The sequence below is a fragment of the Acanthaster planci genome, linkage group LG03 (assembly GCF_054643075.1).
Source record: "Acanthaster planci isolate LZ-2023a linkage group LG03, COTS_SCS, whole genome shotgun sequence".
Taxonomy (NCBI): domain Eukaryota; kingdom Metazoa; phylum Echinodermata; class Asteroidea; order Valvatida; family Acanthasteridae; genus Acanthaster; species Acanthaster planci.
In genome coordinates this window covers 13876407-13892862 of record NC_141779.1, presented here as the reverse complement: position 1 = coordinate 13892862, position 16456 = coordinate 13876407, and the positions used below count along the sequence as shown (strand labels likewise).

At 41.2% G+C, this 16456-nt stretch overlaps 2 protein-coding genes across 3 annotated transcripts in view; both read left to right on the top strand.

Moving 5' to 3' along the window:
• dnah7 (dynein axonemal heavy chain 7) overlaps window positions 1-16456 on the top strand; it is an 83852-nt gene that overhangs the window by 43411 nt on the left and 23985 nt on the right. For both annotated transcript variants that reach the window (XM_087134213.1, XM_022254265.2), the window contains 2 exons: window positions 557-808; window positions 1854-1968. In XM_087134213.1, coding sequence (XP_086990339.1) covers window positions 557-808; window positions 1854-1968 — 367 coding nt within the window. The remainder of the gene's footprint in view (window positions 1-556; window positions 809-1853; window positions 1969-16456) is intronic.
• LOC110989706 (beta-4C adrenergic receptor-like) lies at window positions 5778-14839 on the top strand. Its single transcript, XM_022254284.2, has one exon. It carries the CDS (start codon window positions 12356-12358, stop codon window positions 13442-13444), a length of 1089 nt encoding a protein of 362 aa, XP_022109976.1. The 5' UTR covers window positions 5778-12355; the 3' UTR covers window positions 13445-14839.

Genomic DNA, 16456 nt, shown 5'->3' with positions numbered 1-16456 from the left:
TGAAGGAAATTTTCATGTACTCAAGCATATACCTGTAACTGCACGAACACTGAAGGGTATAGGCCCAATTGGCTGACATCATCATCATATAAAATATACTTAACGTAAAAGATCTCCTGATGATAGCCGGACCACCCACATCTTTGCAATAGTTTATAAATAAACCTTGCATTAAATTTGTTCACAAGACAAATCATCCATGAAATTAATTGAAGTGATAAGTATCTGTAAAAGAAACAAAAAGTTCTGTAGGTTTTCTTCAACAAGGAAGGAGCACCATTTTGGAAAGATATCAGATTTTTCAACACAGCGGATGGATTTTCATGACTGGTTTGCTGATTCTTTTATTGTCAGAAGGTGTTGTCACCATATCTAAAATCTGTTAACAATTTAAGCCTCGCTCAGAAAATTGAAAACTTAAAGAAAAAATCATATTAAGTAAGATGAGGACAAGAAACTGTGTAAGGTTTTACTTTGCTTTAAAAAAAATGGAATTTTACTCTTGCCTGGTGATTAAAATTGGTCCACTCACTGCACTCAAACCCCCCCTCCTCAGAGTGGCCAAGGTGGTAGCACCCAAAAAAGAGGCCCTGAAGGCTGCCGAGGCGGAGCTGAGCGTGGCCATGGCGGGCCTGGAAAAGAAGCGGTCAGCCCTGCGGGAGGTCCAGGACAAGCTGAAGAAGCTGCAGGACAAGCTGGAGGCCAACAAGAAGAAGAAGATTGACCTGGAGAACCAGGTGGACCTGTGCTCCAAGAAGCTAGACCGGGCCGAGCAGCTCATCGGTGGGCTGGGTGGAGAGAAGGACAGGTAGGTGCAAACCCAGTGTTGGACGATACTACTTTTCTCCACCCCTTTAACTTGCTTTTTTCAGCAGAGAAAACAATGTGTGAGATGTAAATAGCATTAGAGGTAGAAGCTACACCTTGTAAGATACATTTATTTCCATATTGCATTATATTTGTTGAATAATACAGAAGGTTAAGCTAATGATTTTTTAAAATATCCAAGAGTGGCCGTGTCCGAAACAGGCTTCCAGAGCTACAGCTAGGTCTCGTCTACACATCTGCGTACATTTTCAGTGGAGGAAAGACCAAGACCTAGCTCTAGACAACAGATTCGGATGCAGCCTAAGACACAAATGTGAAAAGGGGCAACTCATTCAGAAGATGAAGTCTGATACAGAAATGCCTTATTAACCACTACCTGCTGGATGGATTTCTGTTGAGCGGGATGTGATGGCGGGACCTTTTCAAGATTTTCCGTTCTTAAAATTCTTCAAAACATTAAAAAAATGTGTTCATTTATTTGATGTTTACACCCACACGAATGACTCTCTGGTGGCTACTCTAGTCTGTCAGGCAACCTTCATTGACACCTGAGTGTTCAGCCCAGGCCTGCAGCCCAGTAAAAGAGAGCCCAGAATCGTGTGATGTTGCATAATTTCCTTTGTTCCAGTGAATGCCAGTTGCGTCTTTTCATACGCAGCTGGATTAGCAAGCAGCGGCGCTGTGTCGCTAATCAATGAGGCCCTGGAGCACTTTTGTCCGTGGTGTTAATCAGCGGGCGCACTATGCCCAAAACTGGTATACTGTTTCAAAGCAAGGCTGAATTACCTTCGAAAAATAGAAGGCAAAAACTGATTGCAATTCCCAGCAGCAGGTCCTTTGTTCCGAGTACTGTCTTTTGTTACACAGACCAGCTCTTTTGTCCGAAACCAGGCACCCCGGCTCTGCAAATAAACACACGGTGACCAAAACTGGGCTCCCCGGCAGGAAGTGGTTGAGACAAAAACTAGATAGACAACAAAATCATTTTTCAAAAATCAAGTTTTTGCCATTTTTTCTTTCCGTAGATGGCGCAAGTCCGCTGCAGACCTGGGCGAGCTGTACATCAACCTGACGGGTGACGTGCTCATTTCCTCTGGTCTGGTGGCCTACTTGGGTGCCTTCACTTCGGCCTACAGACAGGTAAGTGCAAATCCTTCCACCTGTCCCCTCAGCAATCAGCCAGATGCTTGGTTGGTGATTTATGTACATGCACTGATCTGTGCAGGAGAGGTCAATGTGAAATCAGTGTTGATATGCTGCTTGTGGAACACATGGGGGAGGTGTGCTCTCTTGTGTGTATTCAATCACTACATGTATAGAACCTCCTCAGGCAAATGTAGCCTGCCACCCATATTTATTTATGCATTGTAAAACTCCGAGCCAATTCCAAATATCGGCCCAATTTAAAGCACTGGTCCATGTGCAAATCATATATTTTTAACACTGATGCTGTTCCAGATTTGTGCCCTTGTGAAACACTGGCCTACTTGTGGAAGACTAATCTTCTTTCCAAACTTGTTGGCACATTTCTTGAACGGTACTGGTGCTAAAACCGTCTCAATGCCTGCCCTTTGGCACGGTGCTTGCTGGCCTCTTCTGTAGGGTAACAAATGGACCCGGAGATCAAAGGATTGACTCCTGTCATGAGATATGCCTTGTGAGTCCCATTTGGCACCACTGTGGACTGCAATCTTTTCCGGGAACATGGTGTTCACATTCTTAATTTAAGCACAATTGTGACCTTGGGAAAGCTGATTCAAATCCAGTCATTTGAAATGAGCACAAGCCCTGGGGCACAATCTGATGTATTGAGGCCCGGTCAACTGTGGTACTCACTGCGGGCTTCATATTAAAGCAAATGCGATGAGGACCAGGACAGTGTCGGTCGTGACGCAGTGCACCAAGTCCAGGGTGTCTCACACACTGTCTAGCCAGGCTGTGTACACAAGGGTCATGCTTGAAGGCAAGTTGACATGGATACAGGAACAAACAGACTCATGAATCAAGACTAATGATGGGTTTGATCGCTCCAGTCAAAGGGCCACATAAACCCCTGGCCTTGTAAATGAAGGTAATACACAGAATTAGTGGCTAATATTCTTGAACAGATCACGCATCTACATATACTGTAGCCTGCATTATGCACATGGTACATGTACTTCTCCACTGCAACGGAATCTACAACCTGGAAGTGAAAGAAAATTGCTGGGGGGTTTTTGCAAGAGATCGTAAAAAAATGATACATCTCCAAAGTGCTGACTAAAATGGATCATTGAACAAAACGACATGCATTTCCATGTTGTAGCATTCTGGGCTGAAACAATTTCGTTTCATGCTTCAACTGTGTTAGAAAGTAATGGGATTAAGGTTGCATTTAATTTTCCGTAACCAGCTTGTTATTTGCAAAGAGCTTCATTTCATCAAAAGTCCTAATGATGTATGACAGTAAATTTAATGAAGAAGGTGGTTTTTGTCTCTCATTTAATTTCATTTAATTAATTTGTTGTGTGTTTACAAGATAAAAAATGGCTTTTACATACATGTACTATATAGTCAGATGCCCAATATGTTGTTAGACAGTAAAAGCAAAGTTGCTGATAAGCTATTTACATGTACATGTAGTAGAATACTGAATGTGGTTAAACAATAACTTGGACCAATGCATCATCAGAAAATTGCTCGTTTTGCCGAGGCATGACAAAAAAAGTGACAGTAATCTCTCCCTCGATCGAGGTAATTTGGTGCAGAGTGGCAACTACACAATACGAAACGATGATGGCCAGTAATTGCACCCTTGTGTTTGTAAGTGCCTCGGCAAACACCCACATGTTGGCATAAAGCTTATTAAGTTTTTTTCTGAGGAAGGATATGCCGCACTGAATGCTGGTAATGACATGGTATTTTCATCGTAATGGCACCTCAGTTTTTTTTTCTTTTTTCTGTACTAGGATGTACTCATATATTTGTTGTACACACACATGCTGTAATATTGAAAATCATGTTTTGCAGATCAGTTTTTTTTTCTGTGCATGTACCTTTTCAGACCCGGGGATTTCCCTCACAATTCAATTCCCTTGTACATGTACTCATGAAAGGACAGTCTTTACAAATCCCCTTTTCAGCTAAGATATGACATTTCTCAGGCTTCTCAGTTGCAGTACTTCAGAGTTTATATCAGAGTCCTTGCTGTAATGGTTTTGTTCCGTCTGCAAACCTACTTTGTTTAAGTGCAGGTCCAAATTGCACACGGACAAGTTTTCCTGTTCCGAATCGTTCATAATTGAAAGGATGTTTCACGCTGAACTTGTTCAAGTCTGACGTGTATGTTCTGGACTTGGAAGTTCCCAAAGACCATTATTAGCACCACTTCCCTTGGGCTTGGCTTCAACCCAATGTATTTTATCATGTTGAATTCCTTCAAAAAAATTATCTGTCAAAGAAAGCATAGTTTTTTAATGGTTATGGGTGCTACAGACCAGATGGCTTGGGTAATTAATGCATGTTACCAAAGCTGGAATTTGTAATGGTAGAACCAAGTTCTGTGGTTGTTCGGTCTGGAGTGTGGGACCTGGAATATTTAACTTAAAATCTTGGGATCTTTTTCTGGGACTAAAGGGTTTGTGTCCAGCTGCTGGGGCTCGGAGGTTGCATTTCAATATTGTGAGCCTGACAAACTCTTTCTAACCACCAAGGCATCAAGTGAGTTGCAGTATTAAATTGTCTGGGCAGCATATTCTTTTTTTTTCTTCTTTTCAAAGTAGCCACATTTACTGCCCGGGGTACCAAGATTTTCTTATCAATACTTTATGATTTTAATGAGCCGGAGCAGTAGCTGTATAGCACCTACTTTGCCAATATTGGCTGAATAATATGTGCACTATTATCAATGCCTAATGTCCTTCTGGTGATTTATTGAGGGTGAAATTGTGGCCAGTTCTGCAATGAAGCAAAGGGTCCGGATCCATAAATGGATTTCCATTTTCAGACAGCAGGAGTTATTGCATTGATCATGACTGGTACGTTTCAGAGGCCCCTCCTCAACTCTAGCAATCCAGCAGATGGTTGATGTTGGTAAGGTCATAAATGTCACATTTAATTGGATAGCTGTGGTGAAAAATGATGTTTCAGTGAGCAATATGAAGCCATTAAGGTGAGATGGTTGCACATGATCGCTCAGTTTAAGAACTGGATGGGCCCATTTGTGCCGTAAGTACCACAAGGCTTACAGTTAGCATGAAATGGAGGCCCCTCTACTTTCCTCATGTTTGTGACAAGGATCCTAGCCAGAGACTGGCAATGAGGGAACATGAGTTTCCCTTCTTCCAGTCAAGGGAGGTTCAGGAATTTGGGAAACAAATGCCCCAAGGCTAGGAAAAGTCAGGGACTTTGATAGGCTCCCAAGAGAAAGTGGTCACTCTGTTATTTACATTGTATTTATTTTCTTTTTTACGTCTGACACTCCTCCAAACAATGTTGAAGATGTGTCAAACTAGAAATAGGCTGAAACAGTGATCCTGGAATTTGTGGAGAGGTAGGGGAGAAGTAGAGAAGTTTGTTCCCATGAAATGCAGAAAACCCTCAAGGGATATTTTCCTCAACTTTCTGACATTCCACGACTGGAAAAAGGGAGGGGAGACGGCCCAAAAGTTGAGACATATTTTAAAGCAACCTTTTATGAGCTTTCTGAGGATGAGGCTTCATTTTGGTCTTTTTACACACTTTGGAAGGGAGGGTATTGAAAGTAGAAAAAAAAATTGCCTTTCTTGCATTGCTTTAAACAAAGAAATTTTGGCTCCTCTTTTTTGGGGTGGGGGCATGGTCCCCATTGTTGCACCACCCCCCCTCAGTGGATCCGCCCTTGGGAACCCTGTGCGAGTAGATGTGCATTATTAAACACTGTAAAACTGTATAATGAATGACTAGAATGCAAAACACACATTTCAGATGGAGTTGAAATTGGGGGGGGATGGAAAAGTAAAAACAAAAGGGATTGTACTTTAGAGCTGAAAAATCTCAACTATAGTAAAAAGTCATTTGGAGGCTGTTTATGAGTTACTAATTGCTGGTATATGTATAATGTACAAGGCTTGTTGATGTTCCTTTATACACTAATCTGTGTAATCTCAGCTAAAATAGATCTGTACAACCATCCCGCACCCACCCTGAAATAGTCCCTTATCCAGCATATCCTACAGAACGTAAACTGCCGGATAGTTATTTGAAATGGATGTGGTTGCCAGGCAACCCACAGCCATAAAGAGTGCAATTAAGCCACTAACTGTACTGGGTGTGAACTCTGATATTGGTAAATGGCCCCAGCTGTGCTGCTGATGAGAAGCCATTTATAACTCCCTGTATGACATGATAAAAAAAGCCCTCCAGTCTGCTCATCACCCGGATTTGGTTTATTGCCCACTTGTCTTTCCCTTAAAGAAAAACAAAAACACGCCTTCGAAGCTGCAGGGTGGGAGAAGGGGTAGTTTGGATGCCTTTGGAAAAGCATAATGGTCTGTGTAAGAGGCAACCAGTTTGCTTTACAAGTCTACCAAAATATCTGAATTTTGGAGTGGATCTTGGTATAACCAGTTGGTGGGAAGGGTGCACCAGAAAACCTTCAGCCACATATAGCAAACACTTACATGTATTCCACAAAATAAACTATGAAATCTTACAAACAACTAATAATCAATAAATAAAACACCACACTGAAATACTACTTCAGACCAAAAATTTTCAAAAAAGCATACTTAATACAATCGCCATGCACAGAAACCACACTGTGAAATAAAGAGATTTCATTACAGTCAAAATGTACTGTACTCATCAAACTTGGACAGACTTCTCTGAGATGATCGACTCCCGAGTAGCACTTTGAAAACATCAATGCTTCCGGTATGACAGAGGGGCGACCATTTGTAAGGGTTTGAAGCAAGGCATGTGCTCTCAGCCTCGATTTTCAGATGCACATGTACATATGTGGTCCTTAATTAAATGCACAATTATAATTACATCACTAACGGGCTTTTCACCCACATATTAAATGGGCAAAAAAGGAAAGAGAGAAAGAACAAAGTGTGTCTTTTGTAGAAGTGGTGGGGGGAAAAAGGTTCAACTGAATATTGATGCACAAATACGTGCCCTTTAAAGTCTTGTTCATTTCAGTTGAAACAATGCCTTCCAACCTCCCTTGCTATTGTTATATTTAACCAGTTAATTACTTCAAGCATTGAATCAGTATAAATAAGTGCCCCCCAAAAAATCCCACTTACCTTGTTTCAGATGGTACATAATGTACGAGTATTACCCGGTATGAAGGGGGGAGGGGACATTCACAATCACTAGTCATCAGTCCCACAAAGTTAATATGTCTTTTATTCAAGTATGGAGGCTATCAGTCAGCAGCTGTTCATGATGGCAAAACCTGTTCATATCTGAGCATTAATAGTCTCATATCATACATCAAATGTTGAAACGAAAGCTCAAGTATGACGTTCCCTATCAGTTGTGTGTGCTGATACAATTTTGCCACAACCGATCGAAATGTTAACCGTCCGAAGGGGACTTTCTGGATGACAGCCATTCTTGAATAATCAGTTCGCCCGGACGCTGGGCCCATTAGGCATGCAAGTAGGCCAACAGAGCAAGTACCCACCGAACACTGTCTAATTAAATGAGCCAGCTGCAGAAGTTTCCTTGAAATATCAATATTGCTCACTCATTTTGTTATTGATGCATGTGCAACCCTAGCTTGCATGCTCAACATCTAAATACCGGTCGTGACGTCGAAATGCAGCACTCGTGACAGTAGATGAATGGGGTGCAGTAACTTTACATGATGTCCCGGATACAAACCAGTGGCACTTGTAAAACAAGAATTACGGGCGCCGATTATTATGTCAGTGCTGGCAAATGTAATCTGTGATTCTTGAAGATACTGTCTTTCTGCAAATTCAAATATTGACATTAGTGCCTAGAGCAGTCACTTGAATTTAACATTTTCCCTTAGAGATAATTTAATAAACACTGTTCACTCGTGGCTGTCTGAGAGCTCTTGAGATACAATTCACTACCTTGCTGAGGGGTGACTTAAACCCAGAACTGTTCATAGCCTGTGCTGAGATGCTGAACATCTTTCCACCTGCCTGTTGACCTTACGGGCGCACTTTCATATGGCCAGACACCCAGTATTAACTCTAAAAAATGTTCTGCTCTTTGTCACAATGTGTTTCTTTTCTTAGAATACCCAGCCTTCTGGAGTTTTTTCCACTGATGTCTTTTGGTCATTTTGATGGCAGTTTATCAGAACTGCTCATGCTGTTCTCATTACGGGTCAGTATTTCAGTTCGGACAAAAGGAGTAACTTTTCTCTTTGCACAGCACATTGGCCAACAAACATGACAGAGAGAAATCAAAGCAATGGTGATGCATGTATATATATCAAAAGTCAGATAAAATTGAAATGTTCATATAAATTCATAGTCAGTACATCTACATGTGTGCAGAGTTTGAGAAAGATTGCTCTTTGCATAGCCTAGATCTTGAGGTTTTAAAAAGAAAAACTCTCTTCAAATACTTGCACCATCCCCAGCACTCTACATAAATTTTGCTGTAATTCTGTAAATGTGGGCTATGAGTGGTACTGAGGCTTTTATGGAAGTTGAGTTACAAGTTACACATGGGAGGCTTTGAATATCTCCTTGAATTTCTTTTGCTCAGAAGATATAGAGGCTTTGCGTGGTAGCCATCTTGCAGGGCAATTCTTTTGTTCCACAGGGAAACCTCCTTTGCATACCCTGTGGAACATCAGTAGTGGCCCACAACATGTCAGTCATGCATGCAATTACCCTCTATAGCGTCAGAATATTGACCAGCGTTTTGTCATTCAAATGTAATCAGAGAACCCAAACCAAACATAAATCAGTAAATAGGTCCACAAGTTTCACTACAGTAGCAAATGGCTTTTTAAAACACAAAGCTACCTTGGTTTGAGTCAATATAATATGCAGTATATGAAGGACGTGTATACGTGCATTGTTGGCAGAAGCTGAGTTATGAGGTAGATTTTAATAGAATGCCTAATAAGTAAAAAGTTAATGAACTACAGTCCCGCTTGAAGGTCAGCGTTTACGGCATCGATTGGCAACTGATCTGACGCCATTATACTCAGCGGCTTTGGCCTGATTAAAAAAACAATTGAATGTTACCATGACATCTGCTTCTTTAACAACACGGGATCTGTTTCAAGGCTGCAAGTTTATTGCAAGTCACCCTTTTTCCAATATACATGCCTCAATGTATCAGTTGTATTTAATACAAACGGCAGTTAAGTTGCAGTCACTAAGATGCATGCAGTTTTCTAGGATTACTTTAAGCTTGTGTGACAGGCTTGGGTTTATTAAGAGGCTCTTCTGTACATTTCGAGGCTTGCAGTCATTTCCTGAAAGAAGTGCTCTGTAGCGGTATTATCCTGGTGATTTGAAATCGAGTTTAAAGACATGTATTTGGACTTGTAATATGACTCTTCCCAGTGGAAGGTATACATACAAAGATAATAAAATTATCAAATATCTAAATACACAATATTGTGTATTGAGATTGTAGCTCCAGAGTCAAACAATATACAAAATTTAAATAAACCCGCCAAAAATTGAAAAAAAAGACCTATCATGGAAAATCACTTCCATTTGCCAGTGTAAATTTCACGGCTGAGGGTTTTAATGTAATGTAGCGTAACTTTTAATCAATTTCGATAGTATTTTTTAAAATGCAAACGCTAATAATGAGTTTTGTCCTTCACTTGCAAATTATACAAATATAATGTGGTTTGAGGTCGATGTTTAGTTAGATGAGGTATTGGGAGTTGACAAACTTCGCCTCGGGAACTTGTTTGTCAACTCCCAATATCGAGAGGAGCTAACATGGACTGTTCCACCGAAATAAACCGTGTTATATTTTTTTTGCTGTACCTCATAAATATTTGATTTAACCTCTGAAAATAAAACCATCATTAATTTGTTTCCACGAACTTTTATTTTGTTTCTAGCACTTCATCTTTTTTGATTTACATTTATTTTACACACAACAATGCATGCAGATGAAACCAGTACAGCCGGATGACAGTTCCTAGATTTTCTGCTACTAGCTTGCGCATGCATTTTTAACTGTCGTCCGGGTAAGCCGGGCAACAGTTAAAAATGCATGCGTATTTACTTGTTGCGTGAAAAATTGCATGTGCGCTTGACAAACAGCGAAAATAGCCGCTGGCGCGTGACCATGAATGCATCAATGAGAATTCAGTGATCCGTCATGAGTATGTATGAGGTATAGCAATTACATCTTCCTTAATGAAAAAACTCATCCAAAGTCTCTCTGTGCAGTTCAGGCCTCTGTTCAAACCAACCGATTGACCCCTTTCAGCCCGAACGTTTGAGACATCTATACTCACAAGCAGAAGGTCCTGGGTTCAAGCCCCACCCAAGCAAACATTCGAACACCTGACAGCAGAACCCTATGTTGGAATCATTACAATACTCTGCAATATTCCAACAGTCTGTATTGAAGGTTGTTTGAAATCTGTATTCCGAAATCAGGGCAACTTTTTACTCCACATATCAGTACTTCCACATTTACAAAAAATCATGTTTGTACTTACTGTATACATATGCAGTATCTGCTGGCATTAGTAAGCACACAGCAATCAAGGACATTTTATTTGTTTATGAAATATAAAGCATTCACTTACATATCACCATAATTTGATACAGGTGTAAATTAGTAGTCCAGGAGAGAAGAGCAGCAACCTCAACTCCCAAAGATGTGTGTAAACTCACATTGAAATTGGGCAGTTTCACCCTACAGGGTAGCTGTTATATAAGGGTTAAAAGTTAATGTTACATGTACTTTTTGCCATTATGATTCACCTGTAGTTAATGTGATATTCCCACCAGCGCTGAAGGAGATAGTATCGGTTGGGTTCGTGGACGGGTGTACACGTACTTCACTTGCATTATGAGCTGCAGGCCTTTGATACGTGTGCTTCGTCATATGACCAGACTCGAGTAATTAACTTGAGGTCTTTGGGAAACAGGCCTGTTTGCAAGGAAATGGAGTCTTTCTGCAGGATATTACATGAACCACGTTCATCACCATGCTGCTTTTTGATCAGGGGCACTGTGAAATGGACCAAGTTGTCTAACTGAGTAACTAAAGGCAATAATCTTGAGCTTTTCATAAACTGCCTGCGTTTGCAAAATGAAAAGTTTAAAATGTGGAGCATTCATCCTGGAAGAAAGATCAACAGGAGTTTAGATTTCTTTTGCTAAAAGTAACATTGGCACAGCCAAAGTTTTGTTGAAAAAGTCATTGCTGCATTCTCTGTTGTACACATTATGTTCAATCTCATCAAAGGCATATATGTACTGCCCTGGATCGGGCTGGCTCTATGCCAGATATAGCCCTGAAGTGCTTGTCCATTGTTGGTTACCATTGTGTGCTCACGCAAGTTTTATCACTCTGAGCATGTGCAATGCAAGCAGTGGTCTCTCCCCGCTACTTCCATTCATCTCCTGCTTTCTGCTCATTACAGTGCAGCCATCGTGTTTGGACAGCATACGGACGTGTATATGACTTTCCACTATTATTCACACTCGTAATTAGATAGGACAAGGCCAACTGTCAATCGTGCACTGTTTGTACCTTATTTGCAGGCAAAGTGGACTTTTCAATTAGTGTCAGTTTGCACTTCTCAAACGGATTAACACCAAGAAGGGGCTCTTTGTGAAGCGCTGGGATATGCCCTATTTATATTGGAATTCGCCTCGAATACATGAACAGACCATAGTGGATTTCATTCAACTCTGGAATATAAATTAGCTGGTGATTAGCCTTTTTTTTTGCAGTATGACGTGTACTCAGATTGGATTTTTATTGCAAGGAGATTGCTGATGAAAAAAGATATCTTTATATGCTTCTGATGGATTATTTTCTCAGAAATGGTACATCGACTAGGCTACAGCATAAGCATCGCTACTTGTATTGATGCGGCTCAACTGTGAAAAACATAGTCAGCTATTATACCCACAGGTGGAAGGTGCGCATGCCTGTCGCACAATTGTCTCGATCGGCCGGACTTCATTTCAGTTTCCTTTATCAGCTGACTCTGTGTCATACAGGGAGAGAAAATGATACGTAGTGTTTAACTTGGAAGTGTACACGTTGGTTTTCTGATGAGTGTGAGCAGACATCGTCAAGAGCGTGTGGCCTAGCTTTACACATCCCAAGGTGTGGCTGGCTTGTCTTTGTCAGAGTTGCACTTTGCTCTCGGGGAATCTGAAGATGGTGTTAAACTCTGGAGATGCTCCAAGTCATTTCCGGCGTATCCATGACACGGTTCAACCGTTGCTACTGGAAATAGCCACATCCAGTCCGTGCACAGATATCACAATCTTCTTGTGAAAATAAACTGTTATTGAAAGGTTTGGGAATAGGAGTTGCAACTTGCTTTGTGCCTTTAAAGACTGGACTGAGTATGGCTGCTAGTGCAACAGTTTTGGAGACTACATTTATTGGTAGTCCTGTGCCAGCTACTGCTGAAGCCCCTCTGTGTCGTTCAGATGCTGGCCCGTCAGGAGCACAGATTGTAGTGGAAATTGTCATCCTTGCTGTTGTTTCCTGTTTGGGGGTGTTCGGAAATGCCCTCGTCATTGCGGCTGTGGCAATAACACCCAGCTTGTGCACAACCGCCAACTATTTCATTTTTGGCTTGGCATGCGTGGATCTGGTTAATAGTGGCATCCTGGCTCCAATCTTCATATTCACCTTAGTGGAGGGGAATTGGCCTCATGAGGACACTTATTGCAAAGTGGTTGGGTACATGACCATCTTCTGCCTGGCAACATCTGAGTCGGCCTTGATTTGCCTTGCCGGGACTCGTTACCTCATCGTGACCAAGCCCAAGGACATCTTTGCCCGTTACTTCAAGGCAAAATTTGTCGTTGTGTATATTATCATATTCCTGATATTCCAACTTACAATCCTGTTCCTACCGCTGTGGTCGGACATCGGAAATGTCGGCTTCAGCCACGTCAACAGCCACTGCACGTTTGTGATCTGCGACCGGAAGGACTGGTACTACCCACTGATCCTGTTCCTGTTTTGCATGGTCATTAACTTGGGCATCATTCCCACTTTCTACTTGCTGACCTTCCGCACAGTGGCCAAGAGCAAGCGTGCAGTTAAGGCGCTGCAGGCCCTGCAGGGCACGGCCCAAGACCGGCATGTCATCTGTCTCAGCCCCCAGGAGGTGCAGCTGACAAAGAAGCTGCTGCTGCTGTTCCTGGTCTTCATGGTCTGTTGGTTCCCCTACTCCATCGCCATCTTTGCTGACGGCTGGCAGACCGTGCCACCCCTGGTCCACCAGGTCACCAACCTCCTCATCTGGCTGTCGGCAGGACTGAACCCGTACATCTACGCCTTCCGGATACGCAACTTTCGCAAGGCGTTCAGGCGTATCTTACTACTGCCATGGAGGAAGTGTCATTTCCGAAGGCCTCGAGGGGCTTCAGCCAGTGAGAACTTGGGGACAAGCATGGTAGACAGACATGAAAGCCATCCTTGAATTTGAGTTCTAGGTGCATATACCACTCTTCAGGCAGAAGCATTTATTTTTGACCTTACTGTACCACACTTGTCTCTGTGGTGAAGCTGAGACATTTACATGAAAATTCGGAAAATGGGAACACTCCATGTACATGATAGTAATGATTTCTTGTTTTCAGCAAACGCACAGCTGAAAAATGAAAACAAATATGCTCAAATATACAAGCCGCAAAAGCGGTTTGTTTTATCTTCATGTACTTGTACCTAGATAGACATGTGTATGAATACGCTGCCATTTTATCTTGGAGCAAGTCTGTGATTGTTACAATCACATGCTTTTTTTTCTTCTTGAAATGATCGCTGACATACTGTACATGAACATTTAACACCCAGATAATAATAACTGAAAACAAATTTCATTCTCTATTATTTGAATGATTGCAATTTTTAGTCAATTTACAAGTATTTAGAACCTTTGTGCAAATGCAGATGTGAGAAGTCAAATTTGCCAAAAATTACAATACAGTGACTCAGTGCAAAGAAAGTACAGACAAATTTGCTGTTTCTCTCCCAAATTGGTAGAGTGGACAGTTCATTTTTCAAAGACAACATATTAATGGAGAAACTGTTGATGAATTGGACATATAGCTTTTTGCCACACAAATATGTACTTATGTGTACATGCACATTGCTGAATACGTGTACCCCAATGTAAAGAAATAAATACACTAATGCAGTATTTGTAAATAGACTTGCATGTAAATGATAGCAAATAATCAGTCTTCTGTGTATTATTGTTGTAATAAACTTAAGTGCCTTGTGTCTGTATAAAAATCTGTGGTTCAGAGATCACATGTATGTACATGTATTTCCATGTTTGAATGGGTAAACTAATGGAGTTCAGAAGGCTGTAAATAGGTGGTGATGAAACCACCTGAAATAAACCTGATAATCTCCATTTTGAAGGAGTCATCTGTAGGACCCAGACAGTGTCTGTAGAATATTCCAGGTATTTTCACACGGCTGCTTGAAATACTGCTGCACTGCTACATGTAGTTCAGTGCACTGAGCCATTTCAATCACTAAGTTTGTCATCATTGGGCACTCGATCATTATTATTGCACATACATGTATATTATGGTTGTTTTTGATCTTACATGTATGTCTTGCTTGTCGATTTATGTTCATTTGTGAGTGTACTTGAGCCTTGAACCTGTACTTGAGCCACGGCTTCTGCTTAATGCTTCCTTATTGCTGTCTTTGTGTACCTCCATCAGTTTACATTCTTTATTTCATGTAATAATTTGACACTCAATGTTCAGTTCCTCATTTCATGTAATTTACTTATCAACTTTTCAATGTTATATAATTGTCTGCAATATGGAAATAAATGTGTTCATGAATGAATCTTGAAGTGAACAGCACCTTTTGAAATTACATGTAACCTGACTGCTTAAGATTAACATCCAGTGAAATAAAAAAATGATACCCTTTTTCGGGACACTATGAGCATGCTTTGGCTAAATCAAGTATAAAAACCTGGTGAAGTAAGGTGCGGTATGCCATCTCCTGCATACACCAATTGCAGTGAAAGGAAAGCAGATTCATAGGCTGGAAAAATAACACCAAAAATTACCAGGCAAGTCAGCCTCAAACACACTAAAAGTCATCGTTTTGCCAAAGTGCACTTGTAAAAATGAGTGCAAATAGCAAACTTGGTCACTAACTGAGCTGTTGATCAATAATTTGGATGCATGTAATCCTTTTCTTTGTACAGTTGTCCTCACCTCATTTCTTTTGGTTTGGAATGAAGGTCTCCACAGTAAGGCTTGAAATGAGGTATATTTTGACCTCTTGGTTCAAGCTAAGGCTTTTTCATGTACATATATATATCACTGTTCTCTTGCACACGACCACTCTTCGGAAGCACAATGTTTGATCAGCCTTTGGTCTCCAAACTGGTCAAACCTGTGCATGATGGATGGGTTGCCATTAATTTTATTTTTCTTCCCATCACTGACGTGTTTGCCGGAAAAATTTCACTCAGACCACGCTGTGTTGAGATTTGTTTTGACCTTTCGGCCTGTTTGCCTTTACTTTATAATTACTTGAGGCAACTAGTGTGAGATGAGGCGGAAGCCAACGTGACATTCTGAGAAACTGCAGGGCATATTGACAGAAATCAGAAATTTGCAAAGTCATCTATTCTAGTTATAAAAGCTCTTTCAGAAATCAGTTCCTGATTTTCAAATTTACCATAGATAAATCTTGTGCTCTGACATTACCCGATATGATGGGCGGAATAGCTAGAATATCTGATATTGGTATTAGCAATTTGCTTACCAATTTTGTTGTTCAGTATGGGGTCGTGTAAATTCTCGGATTAGTGCCATCTTCCTCTCCATTGGTAAGGATGCCCCTGTAAAAACATGGAAGCTAACCGTGTAATGGTTTACTTTTCCTTTTGTCCACATCAGTTAGTTTTTTTTTCTTACTAATTCAACTACTCCATTTTGACCTGCCAAATCCTTCGTAAACAAGGGCGTGGAGTAGGCAGTGTCTTCATCTAAAGTTCATTTGTGCTGCAGGCCATGTTTACTCAGTCCTCGATTCATGGACAATCTCTTAAGTGGGAGATAACATGCAGCAGGCAGCAGCCAGCTTCATCGCGATCTCTCTCTCTCTCTCTTTGTCTCGCTGGACCAGTCCGACACAGACCCGGAGAGTAACATAGGATTTCCTCCCCTTCCCTTCTGTTTGAAAGCCCCTCCAGATCTGAAGAGAATATGTGCAATCAATCACTGTTAGCACTGCCACGCACGAACCGGCGAGTTCTGATGTGCCACCGGCAACCCCTTTTTAGGAGGGTCATACATCGGATGGAAATGAGCCCCAGAAGGAAGGGGGTATCATCAGATGGAAGTGGCGTAGATGAAATTGGCCAAGATGTTTACTTTTGAAGCTTGGAATTTGCTAGCTATGATGCACTTGCTTCTGTTTTTTAATATTTAAAGTGGGCAAGCAAATTAGA